At 42.3% G+C, this 15215-nt stretch overlaps 1 protein-coding gene across 2 annotated transcripts in view; it reads left to right on the plus strand.

The window, feature by feature from the left end:
• Positions 1 to 13634: 13634 nt before the first annotated feature.
• The window catches only part of CUNH10orf90 (chromosome unknown C10orf90 homolog), a 62876-nt gene continuing 61295 nt past the window's right edge, over positions 13635 to 15215 (plus strand). For both annotated transcript variants that reach the window (XM_027899298.1, XM_027899299.1), the window contains exon 1: positions 13635 to 13859. In XM_027899298.1, the coding sequence (XP_027755099.1) occupies positions 13694 to 13859 (166 nt within the window). In that variant the 5' untranslated portion in view covers positions 13635 to 13693. The remainder of the gene's footprint in view (positions 13860 to 15215) is intronic.

Consider the following 15215-nt stretch of genomic DNA (forward strand, 5'->3'; position numbering starts at 1 on the left):
ACATTCCAGGAACATAATTATCCAGTGGTTTTTAGCCCAGGCTCCAGCAGCACTGTCCCACAGCAAGGGCATGTTCAGCTGGTTCCCTCTGAGCTCCCACTCAGCTCCCAGCATTCCCGTGCTCCAGGGGAGATGCTGCAGCAGCACCCACAGATTCAGGGATGATTTCAGATTTGTTGGACCATAAAGGACATAGCTGCAGGACTACAATCTAGAGGAAGAGTTTGAGGGGTTTTTTTTAAATGTATGTTTTATCAGATTTTATTTTCTCTGAGAATTGGGGATAATTTTGCATTTTGACTGTTTCGTGGTAGTTTCATGCTGTGTTGTGGGAGCAGAGAGGTGCCAGCCAGAAGCAAGTTTGTGATTAAAAGGTGCCCACTATCAGACCTGGAGACTTCTCAGCTGACCCCTACAGCACTCTCACACAAAAAGGTAATCACGGATGATTTGATTTCTCAAATTTTCCTTCAAAACTGTCCTCATTTAATTTTGGGTTTAACTGTGAATGCAGCAGTTGACTCCCTCATGTTGGTGATAAAAGATTAAGAAGGTTCCTGTCTACACAAACTGGGTGGCACATCCTGCCACCTTATTTACACCCACAAACAGGCAAAGATTCAAGATCTTCTTACATACTTTAAAAGTGAAGTTTGAAGTGAAAGCGAATCTGTGACAGGGATTTGTAAAGATGGGATTACCGAGCAGAAAAGGTACATGGGTAAATAAAATAATTAGGGAAAAAGTGTCAGCACACGAAGCAGGGGAGGGGTGGAACTAGAGAGTCAAAGCAAAATGCAGATCGGCTGGGGTGGGAACACACGGCAGGTGTTTGGACAGCAAACAGGCATTAGGAGATGATTTTATGGCAACCCTACAGCGAAATGAGGGGATGCTGCAGACGGAGGTGAACTAATGGACAGAGAGAGGTGCCTTGAAAAAAATTAACATGCCCAGAAAGAGGTAATGGGAGGTAGAGCTGGCACAAAACCGCAGAGATGGATGGAGAGGCATCAACAAAGAGGAGACTGGGAGGAGGGAAGAAGGGGAAGTGTATCCTGGACTCCCTGCAGAGAAAACGATTATCACTGTTAGATAAGTGTAATAGTCCAAGTCCTTGAGATACTGTTATCAGGAGAAGGAGCTGCAAATACAGCCCGAGATAAAGGAGCTCTGACACAGCTCCTGTAACAGATCCCACCTCTGAAAGGTGATGCTGAGGAGCTCCAGATTGATCTGCTGCTGCACCTCGCAGGGTGTCGCCCAGAACTCGACACCGTTTGATGCTCAGCGTGCACTTTTCATGGCATTTCATGGCTAAAACAAGACAACTTTCTGGATTTACAGTTTTTCTCTGAAAAACAGGCTTTGGGCAGGTGACCTGGGAGCGGCTTGAGGACAGACAGATATGTCGTGGGTTTGTTCTGATTTGCTGTGAAGGGCTCATTCTTCTATTTTTTCCCCATTTGGGAACCAAAATCCGAGCTGTTTGCAAAGGTCTCTCCAAGACTGTTTTCCTTGCTTTATGTGTCTATATATTTATATATAGGTAGATTGAATCTGTAACAGAGGTATAATTTTACAAATATAAATTACTCTACTATAAACTGTACTTTGGTACCTCTGCCCTACCATTTTAGCCTTTGGTGCCTTTATTGCTTATTTATTTCTTATCATTTTGCCTGTGGTGCATTTTCCCTTTCTTTTTTCCCTTTCTTTTCCCATGTGTGTGGTGACCCCAGGTGTTTTCACATCTGTAATAGCATTCTTTTTTTTTTTTTTCCTCCCCTACCTGGGGCATCAGAAACCAAAAAAGTTATTGTCTGGGAAGCAATCACAGAAAATACACTCTGGGTTAAAGGTATGGCTCTGCCTGATGACTTTGTTATCCTCCTGTTTTCAGCACTGAGCCAGTATTTGGTGTCCTGCAGGTTATTTCCATTAGGAAGAGATGGTGATGATGGAGTTGTGTGGTCCTCTGGTGAGCCCGTTTGTTTCCAGGGCACATTCACACTCCTGCTTCCCATTTCCAGCGGGGCTGGAGCTGTAGGAGACCACTCACCTCAGCTCCCCCTCGACCCAATGTTCTGTTCCAGCGCTGTTTTCTAAGCTTTCCCTTTTCTGTGTCCCTGGGGAGTGTTTCCTTGCTGCCTTTTCTTGCTGTTTCTCCCATTTTTTTGTCTTTTTTTTTCCTCCCAAAGTGCCTCAGAGATCTTCACTCCTGTGTGTTCTCAGCACACCGTGGTGGTTGGCAAGGAGGCTGCTGGTCATGAATTAGTGGGAGAGCTCGTTGTGTTCATTATTTTTCTAAAAGATAAGGTGTTTGTTTTTCAGCTAGTGAGTCAAATTAACCAGAGTTAATCCAACTGACAAGAAGGCATCTGATTTGATGCCTGACCATTGCATCTTATTACAGATATGCTCCTAATGATAGTGGTAAGGGGCCTTTATTGCCTCTTCCTTTAATTTCATGGAATGGTTTGGGTAAGAAAGGACCTTAAAGCTCATCTGTCATGGGCAGGAACATCTTCCATTAAACCAGGTTGCTCCAAGCCCCGTCCAACCTGGCCTGGAACACTTCCAGGGATGGGGCAGCCACAGCTTCTCTGGGCAACCTGTGCCAGGGCCTCCCCACCCTCACAGGGAACAATTTCTTCCCCAAATCCAATCTAAACCTACTATGTTTCAGTTTAAAGCCCTTCCCCCTTGTCCAGGGAGGAAATAAATTTATTTATTTATAAATGCATTTATTTATAGATTCAGTCTGAGTAGCCAAAAAAGAAATGTCTTCTGCCAAGTGGCTCCTACTGAGGGAACTTCCCAAAGCAAGGTGGAAAAATCCCTCTTGTAAATCATGGCTGAGTATGTAATAAATGTCAACTCAATGTCTGCTTTGCAGTAAAAGGTTGCAACTTGTCTATGAAACCATCCCCCAGAGCAATCCTCTCTATGGCAAACTCTCATAATTCACATCAAGGGTATCTTTAAAATAATGCAAAAAGCTGAAGATTTGTGGTTGTGCAGTGAGATGCTGAGAGGTTGTCAGGAGAACAGCCAGCTGGTCATAGCTCATCACCAACTCCATACTGACATGGCCATAGGACCACTCTGTACTGAAATTTGGGCTTTAACAGAGATACTAGAAACTTCCTCAGGTTTTCAGAGGAAACAATAATCCTGTATCTCCCTTTTCCCTGGTTTCTGGCTGAAATGGTTTGATTACTTTGTAGTTTTTCTGCATGCTTTTTGTGGAAGGGTTGGACGATTGTATTAAATTAAAACAAACTTGAGGATGGAGGTGTTGTAGCCGGTTCTGCATACAGTGAAGTCAAAGATGAGGTCATTCTTCTCCTGGTTGGAATGTGTGCCACGCTCCTACCTTGGTTTCTGCTGGGATTGTCTCCTCCTCTCACTGACCTCCTGGTATTTGGCGTCGTTCTTAAAACAAAATATAAAAAAAAAAGGAAAAGAAAACTGTTGGAAAAAATCAGAGGTAAATAGCTAAGAAGTGAAACCACTCATTTTTAAGATGTGGCTTCTGTTTATTTTATAATGAAGAGGAAGAACTCCTTCAATTAATTAACAATTGAGAGCAGATTAAACCAAAAATACCAAATTGCCACCATGTCTAATCCACCTCTAATTGTGCACCAAGCTACCCAAGGAGCACTTCAGACCTGAAAAAGCCTTAGTAAGGAGCAGAAGGCAATTGTCTGCTTCAGCATCTCTAACAGTTGGGCATGGACACAATCCAGCCAAAATTGTCTTTTATTCCATTCTTTCTAAGCTCTTCACAGCCCTGCAACAGTTTGGGCTGTTAAATGGAGCCTGCAGGTGCAGCCAAACACCCAAAATGCAGAAGCTTCCACCGAGGAGGAAATGTATTCCAGGGTGATGGGACTAAGATTGTCCTTCTCCGGATTCTTGCAGAAACAGAACGTGTTTCAACATTATTAAAATAATTTAGATCACTTTGCCTGAAAGAAATGTGGGTCTGATTGCTGCTAGTTTGCATTTCTTTTTTGCTTAAGTTTGGAGGAGGCAAAGCTCTCCAGTGAATTAATTAATTTCACTCAGTTTTGACAGACTGCTTAAATCAGCTTCGAAGTGCCACAGCTGAGTAAACCCGTCCCCACAGCCCGTGATTGCCTCTCTTGGAAGGGCCCAGCTCAATACCAGCAGCAGCTGAAACAGTGCATTAAGGAGAACCACTTAATTAAAGAACTCTTACAAGAGCAGACAAGGCTAAAGCTTGTTCTGTCCCTATAAAAAAAATTGATATGAGGTCTTAAAAAGTGATAAGGAATATTTTTTTCCTTCACGATCCAATGGAAGATGTTCCACAGGGTCCCAGATCTGATCCCCCTTTAGCTTTCCAGCCCCAGATGCAGCAGGCTCACAACCCACAGAGAGAAATTTCCAGCTCTCTTTTTCCAAGGCTGGAAGTCATTTTGTAATTAAATTAAAATATTTAATCAACCTGATGTTTTCAGAGCTGGTATGCTGTGTATATTTATCTCATACTTTATGCATTTATGTAATTGTAGATGTTTTATAACATGTATTTTTACATAAAAATATCTCACACTTAGCCCTCTAGTATATGTTTCGCTCTTGAATGGTCCATCAGCCTTTCATGTGACAAACTGGCATGAACTTTGTCCCAAAGAAAATGTACACTGGGAATGTTCATTAAAAATGTACACCCCTGTGAGAATGAGCTGTCAGGCCTCTGGGCCAAGAGTGTCTTCCCACATTGATCTGAGAGGACACAATCTGTGGGACCAACTCCTGTGAAATACGAATTCCTTCCTTTCCTGACGTTTAATCATTTTCTTTTGAGTGCAGCAGAATTTGAAGATGGAGTCACAGCACAGTTTCTTAAGCTAACAGATCCCTCTGCCTCTAATTTCTGCAGAAGGTGTTTTGGTGTGCTTTATCACGAGACAAAAATTAAAATGCAGTCACCCACAACTTGGAGGTGGGAATAACATTTCTGTTATCCTTCCCAGTGCTGTGTTTTCCCGTGTTCCAGCACGTACCTGGAGCCATCAACCTTGTTGACCTTTTTAAATTCTGATTTTCTAGAGATCTTCCATCGATGTGACCTCTCCAGAAAAAAAACACCGTTCCCAGCAACATCTGTGGTCAGATAAACTCCTGTCATCTCCCAGTTCATTCTCTCCTTTTGAATTATCCATGAAGGCCACGGGATTTCTTAGACAATCAGGCAGGAAGACACCACAAAGGGAAGAGAGCCCTTTGTAAGTCTGTGCTTGGGAATTAATTTACTCACCTGAATTGGGAAGTGACCAAAGGGAAGGTGTGCAACCCCACACACGCTGCAGGATGAAATTGCTTCTTGTTGCTCCTTGTCGCAGGTCAAGCGGGTTACTGTGCCTGTAAATTCCCTTTATGTAAGACCCAGTTGCTGCAGATGACAAAATAATCAAACCCTGCACACCCTGGGAGCCTCAGAAATTCCTGCAGGAAAGCAGAGATGATACAGGGGTCGTCCCTTCAGCAGCTGATGGGAGATTTCCATCTGCTCCACTGAGGCCAAGGTTTCACCCAAGGTGGTTTTGAAGAGGTTCTGCCTAAAACAGACCCAAAGAAAGGGTTCAGCAGCAGGAAATGGTGCTCAGAGGTGAGAATGCAGTCCTGGGCTTGCTCTTCTTGCTGCTTCGTGGCAGCATCTGTGATTTCATAAACTTATTGGGAAAAAAATAATCATTTCTGGGTTTAAGCTGTAATGGGAGAACTGAACAGCAGAGGTAATTCTAAGGTTGTGATCTATTGCTCTTCCATTATCCAGGCAATTCCAAAGTTGTAGTGGGCAAACAGAATGTTTTTTTCTCTCTCTTTTTTTTTTTTTTTTTTTTTTTTTTTTTTTTTTTTTTTTTTTTTTTTTTTTTTTTTTTTTTTTTTTTTTTTTTTTTTTTTTTTTTTTTTTTTTTTTTTTTTTTTTTTTTTTTTTTTTTTTTTTTTTTTTTTTGGCTGACCTCTGAGAGTCCTGAACGAACCCCTGAAAATATGAAAGGGAAAACATCGAGTTGATCCTGTCTGGAATGATCTATTTATTTTGGTGTGGCTGCCAAGCTGAGAGTCACAGTCCCATCTGTCTTGCAGCACCGGCCAGGCATCCCAGCTCATCAAGGCAGGCACTGAACAGAGACTGAAATGAAGCAGTGCCAGAGAATTTACTGTTGAGGTAAAAGCTGGGAAAACACGGGTGACTCTCACAAAACTTGACAGAAACACAAGGTTACTCTGAGGATCACAGGGGCTGCCCCAGAACTTCAGTTCCTTGGCCGTTACTGAGGTGTTGTTGGGTGTTTTATTCTCTGCAGGAGCGACAACAGAGGTGACCTCTGAGGAAAGAGGAAAATCAGGTCTCCTTTTAGATTCTGAGAGGGGAATCGTTTCAGTCCATTAAGCCTGGCGTGGAATGCAATTCCAAAGAGAAAGGAATGACCCTGCAGCAGCCGGGGCTGTGCCAGTGATGGAGCAGAGGCCGGGATCAGCCTCCCTGGGATGGCTTTGTGTTTGAAGCAGCAGGGAAGAGCAGCCAGCACAGGGCTGCGAGCAGGGAATTCATTCTGCTGGAGCAATGAGGCAGAAAAATTATCTATGAAGAAGGATGGTTGTAAGTGAGGTGGTTTGGGATTTGTCAGGGTCACAGAGAGATTTCTAATAGCCCACGACAGAGGTTAATCAAGACCAATGTGAGCACTTTGCAATGTGCAGTTAAGAAGCAAAACTTGTACATTTGTTGTCTAAAAAAGACCTTAGAAATGTTGTACAGGATAAAGCACAGAGTTTGATTTTAACTCTAGTAGAGCTTGCATCAAATGGCATAAACTGATTGTAGGACCTCTCTCTTATTTGGGGGCTGGGATTAGATAAACTTTAAGGTCCCTTCCAACCCAAACCATTCTGTGATTCTCTGATAAACTTGGAAAATGTTGCTTTTGGGAAGCAAAGGCAATATTAAACGAGTGCATCTACGTAAGAGATCGTAACTTCACCTCCTTCTCTTTATTCCCATTAAATTATTTAGTATAAACTGTTGGTGATACAGTGCTGAAGATACAATCCCAGTTCAGCAGTCCAGGACTCATGGGCAGCACAGCCAGTTACAGAATACATTTCTATTTTACTACTTGAGCCCAATTAATATCAAATGGCTTGTTAGCAATTAAATAGCTTATGTTTAAATATTAAAAATGCTTGGGAGATAAATATTTGAGGAAAAAGGCTATTACAGGTGCTTGCTCAGTTTAGATACTTGGCACACCAATTTATGAGCCTCCTTATTGTGAGAAACAAAAACGAGTCAAAAAGGGGAAGTTTTTTCTTAGTAAACAAATTCTCTTGTTTCTCTCCTTTATCTTGATTATGATATTGTCCATCAGCACAGTTTACAGTAAATTTGATGTGAGACACCCTCCCTCATTCCTTGTTCCACACCAGCAGTTCCCCTGGGTCTCCCTTGGCCATCTGGGGCTCTGTGGTGGAAGTCAGATGAGGAATTGGGTGTGTGTTCCTCAAGGTCATCTCAAGGTCTCTGAGTAATGAGTGAACAGCATTAAAATGGGGCAAACAAGGCTTTTGGAGGTCTGGTCACCCATAAAGGTGTATGTTGGTCTCCTATTGCCTCTCAGAGAGCCAAGATTTCACCTGTGTTGTAGAAAACCTTTGGGAAAGAACTTGTTAACTGCAGTAAATACTTCAGCAACACTTAGAATTTTAAAATATTTGAAATTACCAATCACTATTTATATTCTTAAGGTAATGATTTTCACAGAATGGTATCTAAGGGAAGTTTAGAGAAGTAATATCATGAATAACGATGAGAAGAAACCACTGTGGGAAAAATTGCTACAACATCGTGAAGGTCAAACAATACACAGTTCATCTCCCTGTTGCTGTGGAATGTTCATCAGAGAAACATTTGCTACCCACGTTTTCTCGGTGATTTTGAAAAAAAATTGCAGTGTCACTCCCTTCTTCCTTCACAATTAATCCAGTCTGTGCATTGTCTGCTGATGAGGAAAGAAATTTCAGCAGCCTGGGCTGGTGGGAGTGTCCCTGCCCATGGCAGGGCTTTGGGACGAGATGAGCTCAGTCCTTCTTCCCAACTTCCCAAGTTCAATTTTCTCTCATCATTGGGCTGTTCTTCCTTTATTCCTGGATTACATGACAGACAAGAAAATATGTTCTTGTTTAGTCAAGGGAAAAATTACACAAGTGTTTTTATTGCGTGTCTTTATAAGCAAAGTGTCTTCATACACATTACAAACGTAAAGAATTCTACAAAAACAGTACTGTGGTATTTATTAACATATTATTTTCTTTCCCTTGATTCAGTGCTGATGCAAAAAAACCCCATCCTTGCTCTTAAATCATGCTTTAATTAGGTCGTTATAAAATCACCTGTGACTTTATTAATCTCGCAAAAAGAATACTTCCTGTACACGGTGGCTGGAGAATTGTGGTTTATATTTGTTTAAACTGCTTGTTTTGTTAAATTAAGTACTTGAACTAATTAAAGGCATTTTTGGGGATGTCTCAGCTTTGGCCTAATAAATGAGAGGAACAAGAAGGTACACACAGACACTTCTTATTGCCCATAAATCTGCACTTATTGCAACTGTAAACTCTGGAATGTAGTTTTATGGCTCCCATTTCATCAAGAACTATAGAGGCTGTTACTGATGGTAGATATTTGAGTAAGAGCAGTTTTGAATTTTGGGTTTGATTGCTTTTAACTGTGAATTACGCTGAAGCTGCTGTAGTCATTATCTTAAAAACTGTTTCATTAAATGTAAGTATCCAGCTGTGTGTATTTTCAAAGAGTCAAAATGCTTTAAGATCTTGAACAGAAGAGCAATACATATATATATAATATATATATATATACATATATTTATATCACAGGGTTAGCAAAAACCTTTCCCCCTCAGTTCCCTTAGAATTTTCTTACTCTGGGGTATTTCATTTGCAGCCTTAATGATTGTTTTAGTCTCTGTTTCTTGTGTGTAATTTGAATTTCTGAAATGATAAGCAGGAATTAAGGGCAGGACTCAGCCAGCACGATCAATATGCAGCTTGCCTTGGGCAGGGAGGGGAATGGAGACTGGAATCCTGCTCTGCCTACAAAAGAGGAGCAAGTCTAATGTGCCCTGACTCTTCTGTCCCCTGCCACCAGACAGGAGCTTGATTTTTCCCTCTTGATTTTCCTTCTGCAGTCTCACCCGGTCCTAATTGTGTTTCTTCCTCTCTGAGAGACCATCGTTCTCCTTCCATTTCCACTGCAGTCCCCATCCTTGTGCCAGATCGATACCAGAGCCCAATCCAACTCTCTCTCCTGTCATTCCCTGTCATCACTTCTTTTTCACGGTTATTCCCTACACTCCCTGTCTGGGTACCTGCCTTTTCCTGCCCACCTTTTAACTCATGTCATCACTCTTGCATTCCTCGTTTGTCAGTGTCCTTAATTTTTTCTTTTTTCTTCTCCAGAATGAGCTTCTCTCTTCTCTCACTTCCCTTCCTCAGGCTAATTTCTCAGAAATCTGTCTCTTGATTGTCCCTCTTTTTCCTCATTTCAGTGGCACCCAGTCTCTTAATTCAGCCCTGCTCCCCTCAGATGAGTGAATCCTCAGCTGGTTACACACACCAGCAAGAGCTGAGCTCAGGCTGCTGCCCAGACTTCAGGCATGGCTCTGAGCTAATGATGTGAGTTAAGGAGTCAGCATTAGCTTGGAATCTCCCGGCTTTTGACTTCTCTTTTCACAGCTTGAGGTTTTTGTAATGCTTTGTTTTCTCTGGTACTTAAAAAAAAAAAAATTCCAGATGGGGAATAATGAGACAGCAGAATATGTAACCCTTTGGCAAGTCTGCCACCCCACTGCCACAGCTCTTAGGGCTGTGTTGTCCTGGGTCCTCCTGAAACATTGTCCCTCCTGCTGCCATGTGCCAGAAAAGCCAACATTTGGTGTCTCAGAACCACAGAATCATTAAGGTTGGAAAAGACCTCCAAGACCATCAAATCCACCCTGTGCCCCATCCCCACCTTGTCACCCAGCCCAGAGCACTGAGTGCCACCTCCAGTCATTCCTTGGACACCTCCAGGGATGGGGACTCCAAACCTCCCTGAGTGCTGAGCACGGGGGGCAAATGATGGCAGTCTCATCCCAAAGCCAGCTCAGCCCCCTCGGGGAGGTGGAAGCTGCAGACAGGTCTCTCAGCAGGGAACACATGGCCTGCCAACGGTGCCAAGGAACAAGAAGAAAGAAAAGCCAAATAACTGGGGTGACAGGCTGAGAGACAGCCGACAGGGAAGGGTCAGCCCCTGGGCAGAGCAGGGAATCGATTCACCAACCTCCGAGATGCATCTCACTGATTTTCTGCAGTACCCTGACAGAAACCAGATACTACAGTGATAGCTAATTTAAAGGTATCAATAGACGGTCACACTCCAATCTCCTGATTCCCAAACTTTTTCCATAGTCACCTGTCCCTCCCCAGCTCCACAGTATGCTGAAGCTCTGTTGTATCACACACGTCTGCTTTGAACTGTGACGGGCTGGGGCTGTGCAAGCCATTCCCAAGGTATGGTGCAGCTTAGGATATCCCAGGAATGATTTCAAGCAATTACACACGTGGATGCAACTGTGCACAAAGGCATGTTTTTCTGAGCGTTGGAGATTTACTGAAGGATGGAGCTCTGAGCGTCACCACTGGAGCACTGCAGGTCAGCAGGAGGCTGCATAGCTGCCCCTTGTTCACATCCCATCTCACCTGCCTGGAGGAAAAAGGGATGAATTAAAAATGCTTGATTTGAATGGAATTTCATCGTCTGGATGTTTTAAATGGAATAGAATCAATTTGTCCCTGGAAGGTTCCAGAAACCTATGTAGATGTGGTGCTTAAGGGGACATGGTTTAGTGGAGGGACTGGCAGTGCTGGCTTGATGGTTGGACTCAATGGTTTCAGATGTCTTTCCCAACCTAAACGATTTTATGATCTCAGAAAATACATGATAAAGTAATCAGGGGTTAAGGTGTTGTTGGGTCCTCCTGAAATGCAATTAGAGAGATCCTGTTCGTGTTGTGAACAGCACACCTTTAATCCTAAACTATTTCAGAAGCTCCATTTGTGTAGTTTTGTGCTCTGCATTTGCAGGAAAGCTGCAGCCTAGGTTAATAATATAGTGGCAGTACTTCACAATGCTCTCCAACATACAGAAGTAGCTATTAAACTGTCAACAGCACTAAAAGATGATATTTTGATGGCAATGGATAGGAGCCCCATCTTCCTGCTCGTGCTACTCAACATTTCTGTAGCTTTCAAGCACAGTCAAGCATAATTTGTCACTGACTTGCATATGTGACATTGTCTGAATAGGGAGTCTGAGCTACAGCTGTGTCAATCAATTTTTTTTTTGCAGGCAAAAATCTCTCATAGGACCACTAGACAGCTATTCCTCGTCCTTCTCTGTACCTCCTGCCCTCATTCCTGTTCACCATCCACCAGGAGACCTCAGGAGGAGCTGCAGGACATGCCAGCTTCCCAGCTGAAGTTGTTCTGCTCACATTGACCGGCATAATCCCCTCCCCAGCTGCAGCCAGAGATATCATTACATGGACAGAGCGAGGAGCACATTCCACCTCGGTGCATCCTGCCTGGAAATGTTTCCAAGGGCTGAGCTGGCCAATATCTGCCTGGATATCTCCTCCCTTTCAGCAGAACCTTTCCTTTAAAGCTCCTCACATCCTAAAGGACATTTCCAGGTGAAAACATATTTGTTGGCCGTCGTTCCAAGCCCACCATAGGAGGGGGTGACCTCAGTGGTGATCTCCATAATCACCACCTCGAAACCCTACTGCACCTGCAATCTGGAGGAAACAGCAGATCCTGGTTTGTGCCAAAACCAGGCAGATAATCACAAACCCTTCTGTCCCTGCTGCAGTTTTAAGCTGGTGATCAAGGTCTTAAAACTCACTCAGTCCCGTCCACATCACACACCAATTAAACTTGTGTTTTTCTCAGTCTGAACCAGCCTTGAGTCAGAATATCAGAGGCAGAAATAACTTTTACTTCTAAGTTCCCAGGCAAAATCAAATTATTTCATATCCTTGTGCCCCAAGTTGTTTTTCTTTCTTGTCTTGACTGGAATAATGAGAAAAAGGTGGGAGGAAAGTGCATCCACCTGGGTTGTTCTAAAAAGGCTCAGCAGCAAACGTTTTAAAGTCTGCCACGAAGCATTCATCAGCTTCATTTGCATCACAGTGTAATGGTTCTCTGGGTGAGATCTTGAAATCAGGGCGAATTTCTTTTTGATTTAGAGATTACCAAAATCACTCCATGGAGCTGATAGGAAGGTACGTGCTGGAAACGTCAATGAACCTCGTGAACACAACGCTGAAGGGATTTAAAGGTATTTGTCCTTAAGTTCTCTGCATTTTAAGTTCTGAGTCCAGCCCTTTATTTTGCTGTTTGTTTGGCAAAGGCATATTTTCTAGAAAGGTATCTCAGAAATGTAGAGGTCACTGGTGTGCTCAGGACATTTTTGTAGTAGGTAATCAGTGTCTCCAAAAAAGTATGTACCTCAAAAGTACTTCTGTCTGAGGTGTTTTCTCCTTGTAAAGCCCTTGGTGCACTGTAATCCAGTTAACTCTCAATAACTCTCAATAACTTTTCTGGCAGTAAACCAGCTTGAATCACATATTTTTAATACTTTTTTTCCTTTCAAACAACTCTTTCCTACAATTTTGTTTAGAATATGAAGATCAAAATACGATATTTTGTCTTTATCTGATACTAAAATTATATAGATATTTGTTTGTAATGGATTATATAACTACGTGGGTAACTGATTAAAAATCCTTCCTTGTGTTCAATTATTCGTTTCATGATCAACTAATCAGAGGGAAGATTATTGTTATTTTTTTGGTTATTGTAGATATGCAGACAAATGCTGAGGAAAATAATAGTGCTACTGCTGATTATTTAAAATACTTGCAATAAAAATTAAAATATCACCTTCAAAACCTTTAAAAAATAATTCTCCAATATATGGCTATTTTTTTTTTAAAGTGAATTATGAATTTGCTGGCTTTTGTGGCAGTTTGGTTTTTTTTGTTTCTTCATGTCTTGTCCTCAAAATAGGAACATTCTGGCAGCCAGGTGTTAGTTATTCAAAAGTCCAAGAGGTCATTCCAGAAAAATGTGTGCATTTGGAGCTTTCCTCTTAACTTTGCTCGGGAAACAGAGGAGCCCAGTTCAATATTTAAGTGAAGAAAATGAAACATTCATGTGCCTTAGGCAGATACTGTTGCTGCAGCCAAACAGGTTGAGGAGGCACCGCTGAATTTACATTCCGTGCGTTTAGGGATACAAATTCTCCCCCTATCAGACTAAATAAATCAGCAGGCCCAGGTGTTTATCATCGCAGATAACCCTTGTTAAATCCAGCGAGTTGTTTGATTTTTTTTTTTTTTTTTTCCCGGAGACAAAAGGCTGGAATGAATTGCTCCATTGGAGCAGCCGGAGCAGGGCGATGATGCGGGAGGCGGGAGGGTGAATTATTCATGCCCTCGCAGCCCGAGCTGGCACGTCCTGGCTTTCCCTGTCACCACCCTGCAACAAGTGGTGGCTGTCCCCATCCCGTGTCCCCGGAGAGCCCGGGATGCCTTGGGGAGAGGGAGCAGCTCCGCGACCCCGCTGTGCCCGACACGCCCGGCTGGATTTCCAGGTTAAGCCCCGCGCAAAAAGCACCCGGGAAACGCAGTCCTTTGTAACTCAGATGTACCTGACCATAAACTTCGCTTCTTGGGAGAAAACTGCTTGTTTCGGTGAGTTGGGGCAACTTCTGATGGTTTTTTTTTTTTTTTTGAGCCTGCTGTAAAACCTTTTCTCTTTTCACACGTCTTTCCAAACACAGTCTGCATTCTTTCTGATTTTAAAGTGACTTAAGGAAGCCTAAAAAAAGGCAGGAAATACCTTTATTTTTAACTCTAGAAAGTATGTAAGCAGTACTTATAGAGCCGACACAAAAGTTATGATCAAGCCTTCTTAAACTATCTTGAACTAATTAAATTTTCAAAGCCCTGTAGCATGCTACTAAAACAAAATATATTAATGTTCCAAGTTTGATTTTTCCAAGCTAAGACTAATGTAATTCAGTGTCACGTGCAAGAATCCGAAAGGAGTTTTATTTCCCATAAAAAGTGTTAGTTCCCTGTTGGAAGTGTCACTTTTATTGTTGCTCTTTATTCAGTTAAATGCATTTCTGACTAGGTTGGGAACAGGAAATGAGACCTGCATTAAATCCTTACCGTGAATTAAATGTTCTGTTGTGTCATAAAATGGTGGAAAAACTTTGGTGAAATGGTTTTCTTGAGGATAGGAAGGAGGAATATTTTGTATGTAAAGGGTGTGGCAGTGATGAACTAAAGGAAGTTTCACCACTTCTTTATAAAGTGAAAAACTCCAAAGTCTTTTGCTTTATTGATCATTATCAGCAAACCTACCTGCATTATTTGTTTCAGTGGTTTGAGTTCTGTTATTTTTCAGCAGTGCCTGGGAGCTCTCAGGTAACTCAGTACTTGGCACAATTAAAAAAATTGATATAAAAACAATCAGCTCCCCAGAGCAGAGGCCATGGGTAGGAGCGTGAACGTGAAGTGAATCGTGAATGAGTCTTGATTGTGGATAACAAGGCTCTCTCTCTTTTCTATTTGTTTTTAATTGCATAGTCCAGATTCTGCTGCTTCTGCTTTATATTCTTTGTTTTGATCACAAAGGCATTTTATTTGGCATCCAAAAACCAGCCAAAATTTTGAAGGGATAAAAGTACAGCATAATGATATCTAGAGCTGACAGTAACTAAATGCCCTGTGTTTTAAGGGGGGGGAAAAAAAAACCCACAACAATCCAAGAGGTGAAAATAGGGGTATGTAAACAACAGGAGATATGCAAACAATGCCTGTAATCCTGCACTCCCTAATCAGGGGAGTAATCCTTATTCGGGAAAATAATCCTGTTGCTTTCAATAGCCTCCCATCAGTAGGTGCTGTAGCACAAGGCCCAGCTTTTCCAGGGAGATAACAGCGTTTTTACCTGGTTTTGTCTGCAGTGCAGTTTTTAGCAACGCGGCTTTTAGCGATGTGTTTGAATGCGTTAGTGATAATATTAAATTAGACTTCACC

The sequence above is a fragment of the Empidonax traillii genome, unplaced genomic scaffold (genome assembly GCF_003031625.1).
Source record: "Empidonax traillii isolate 1590-97213 ecotype Southwest subspecies unplaced genomic scaffold, ASM303162v1 scaffold655:size661012, whole genome shotgun sequence".
In the NCBI taxonomy this organism is placed as follows: domain Eukaryota; kingdom Metazoa; phylum Chordata; class Aves; order Passeriformes; family Tyrannidae; genus Empidonax; species Empidonax traillii.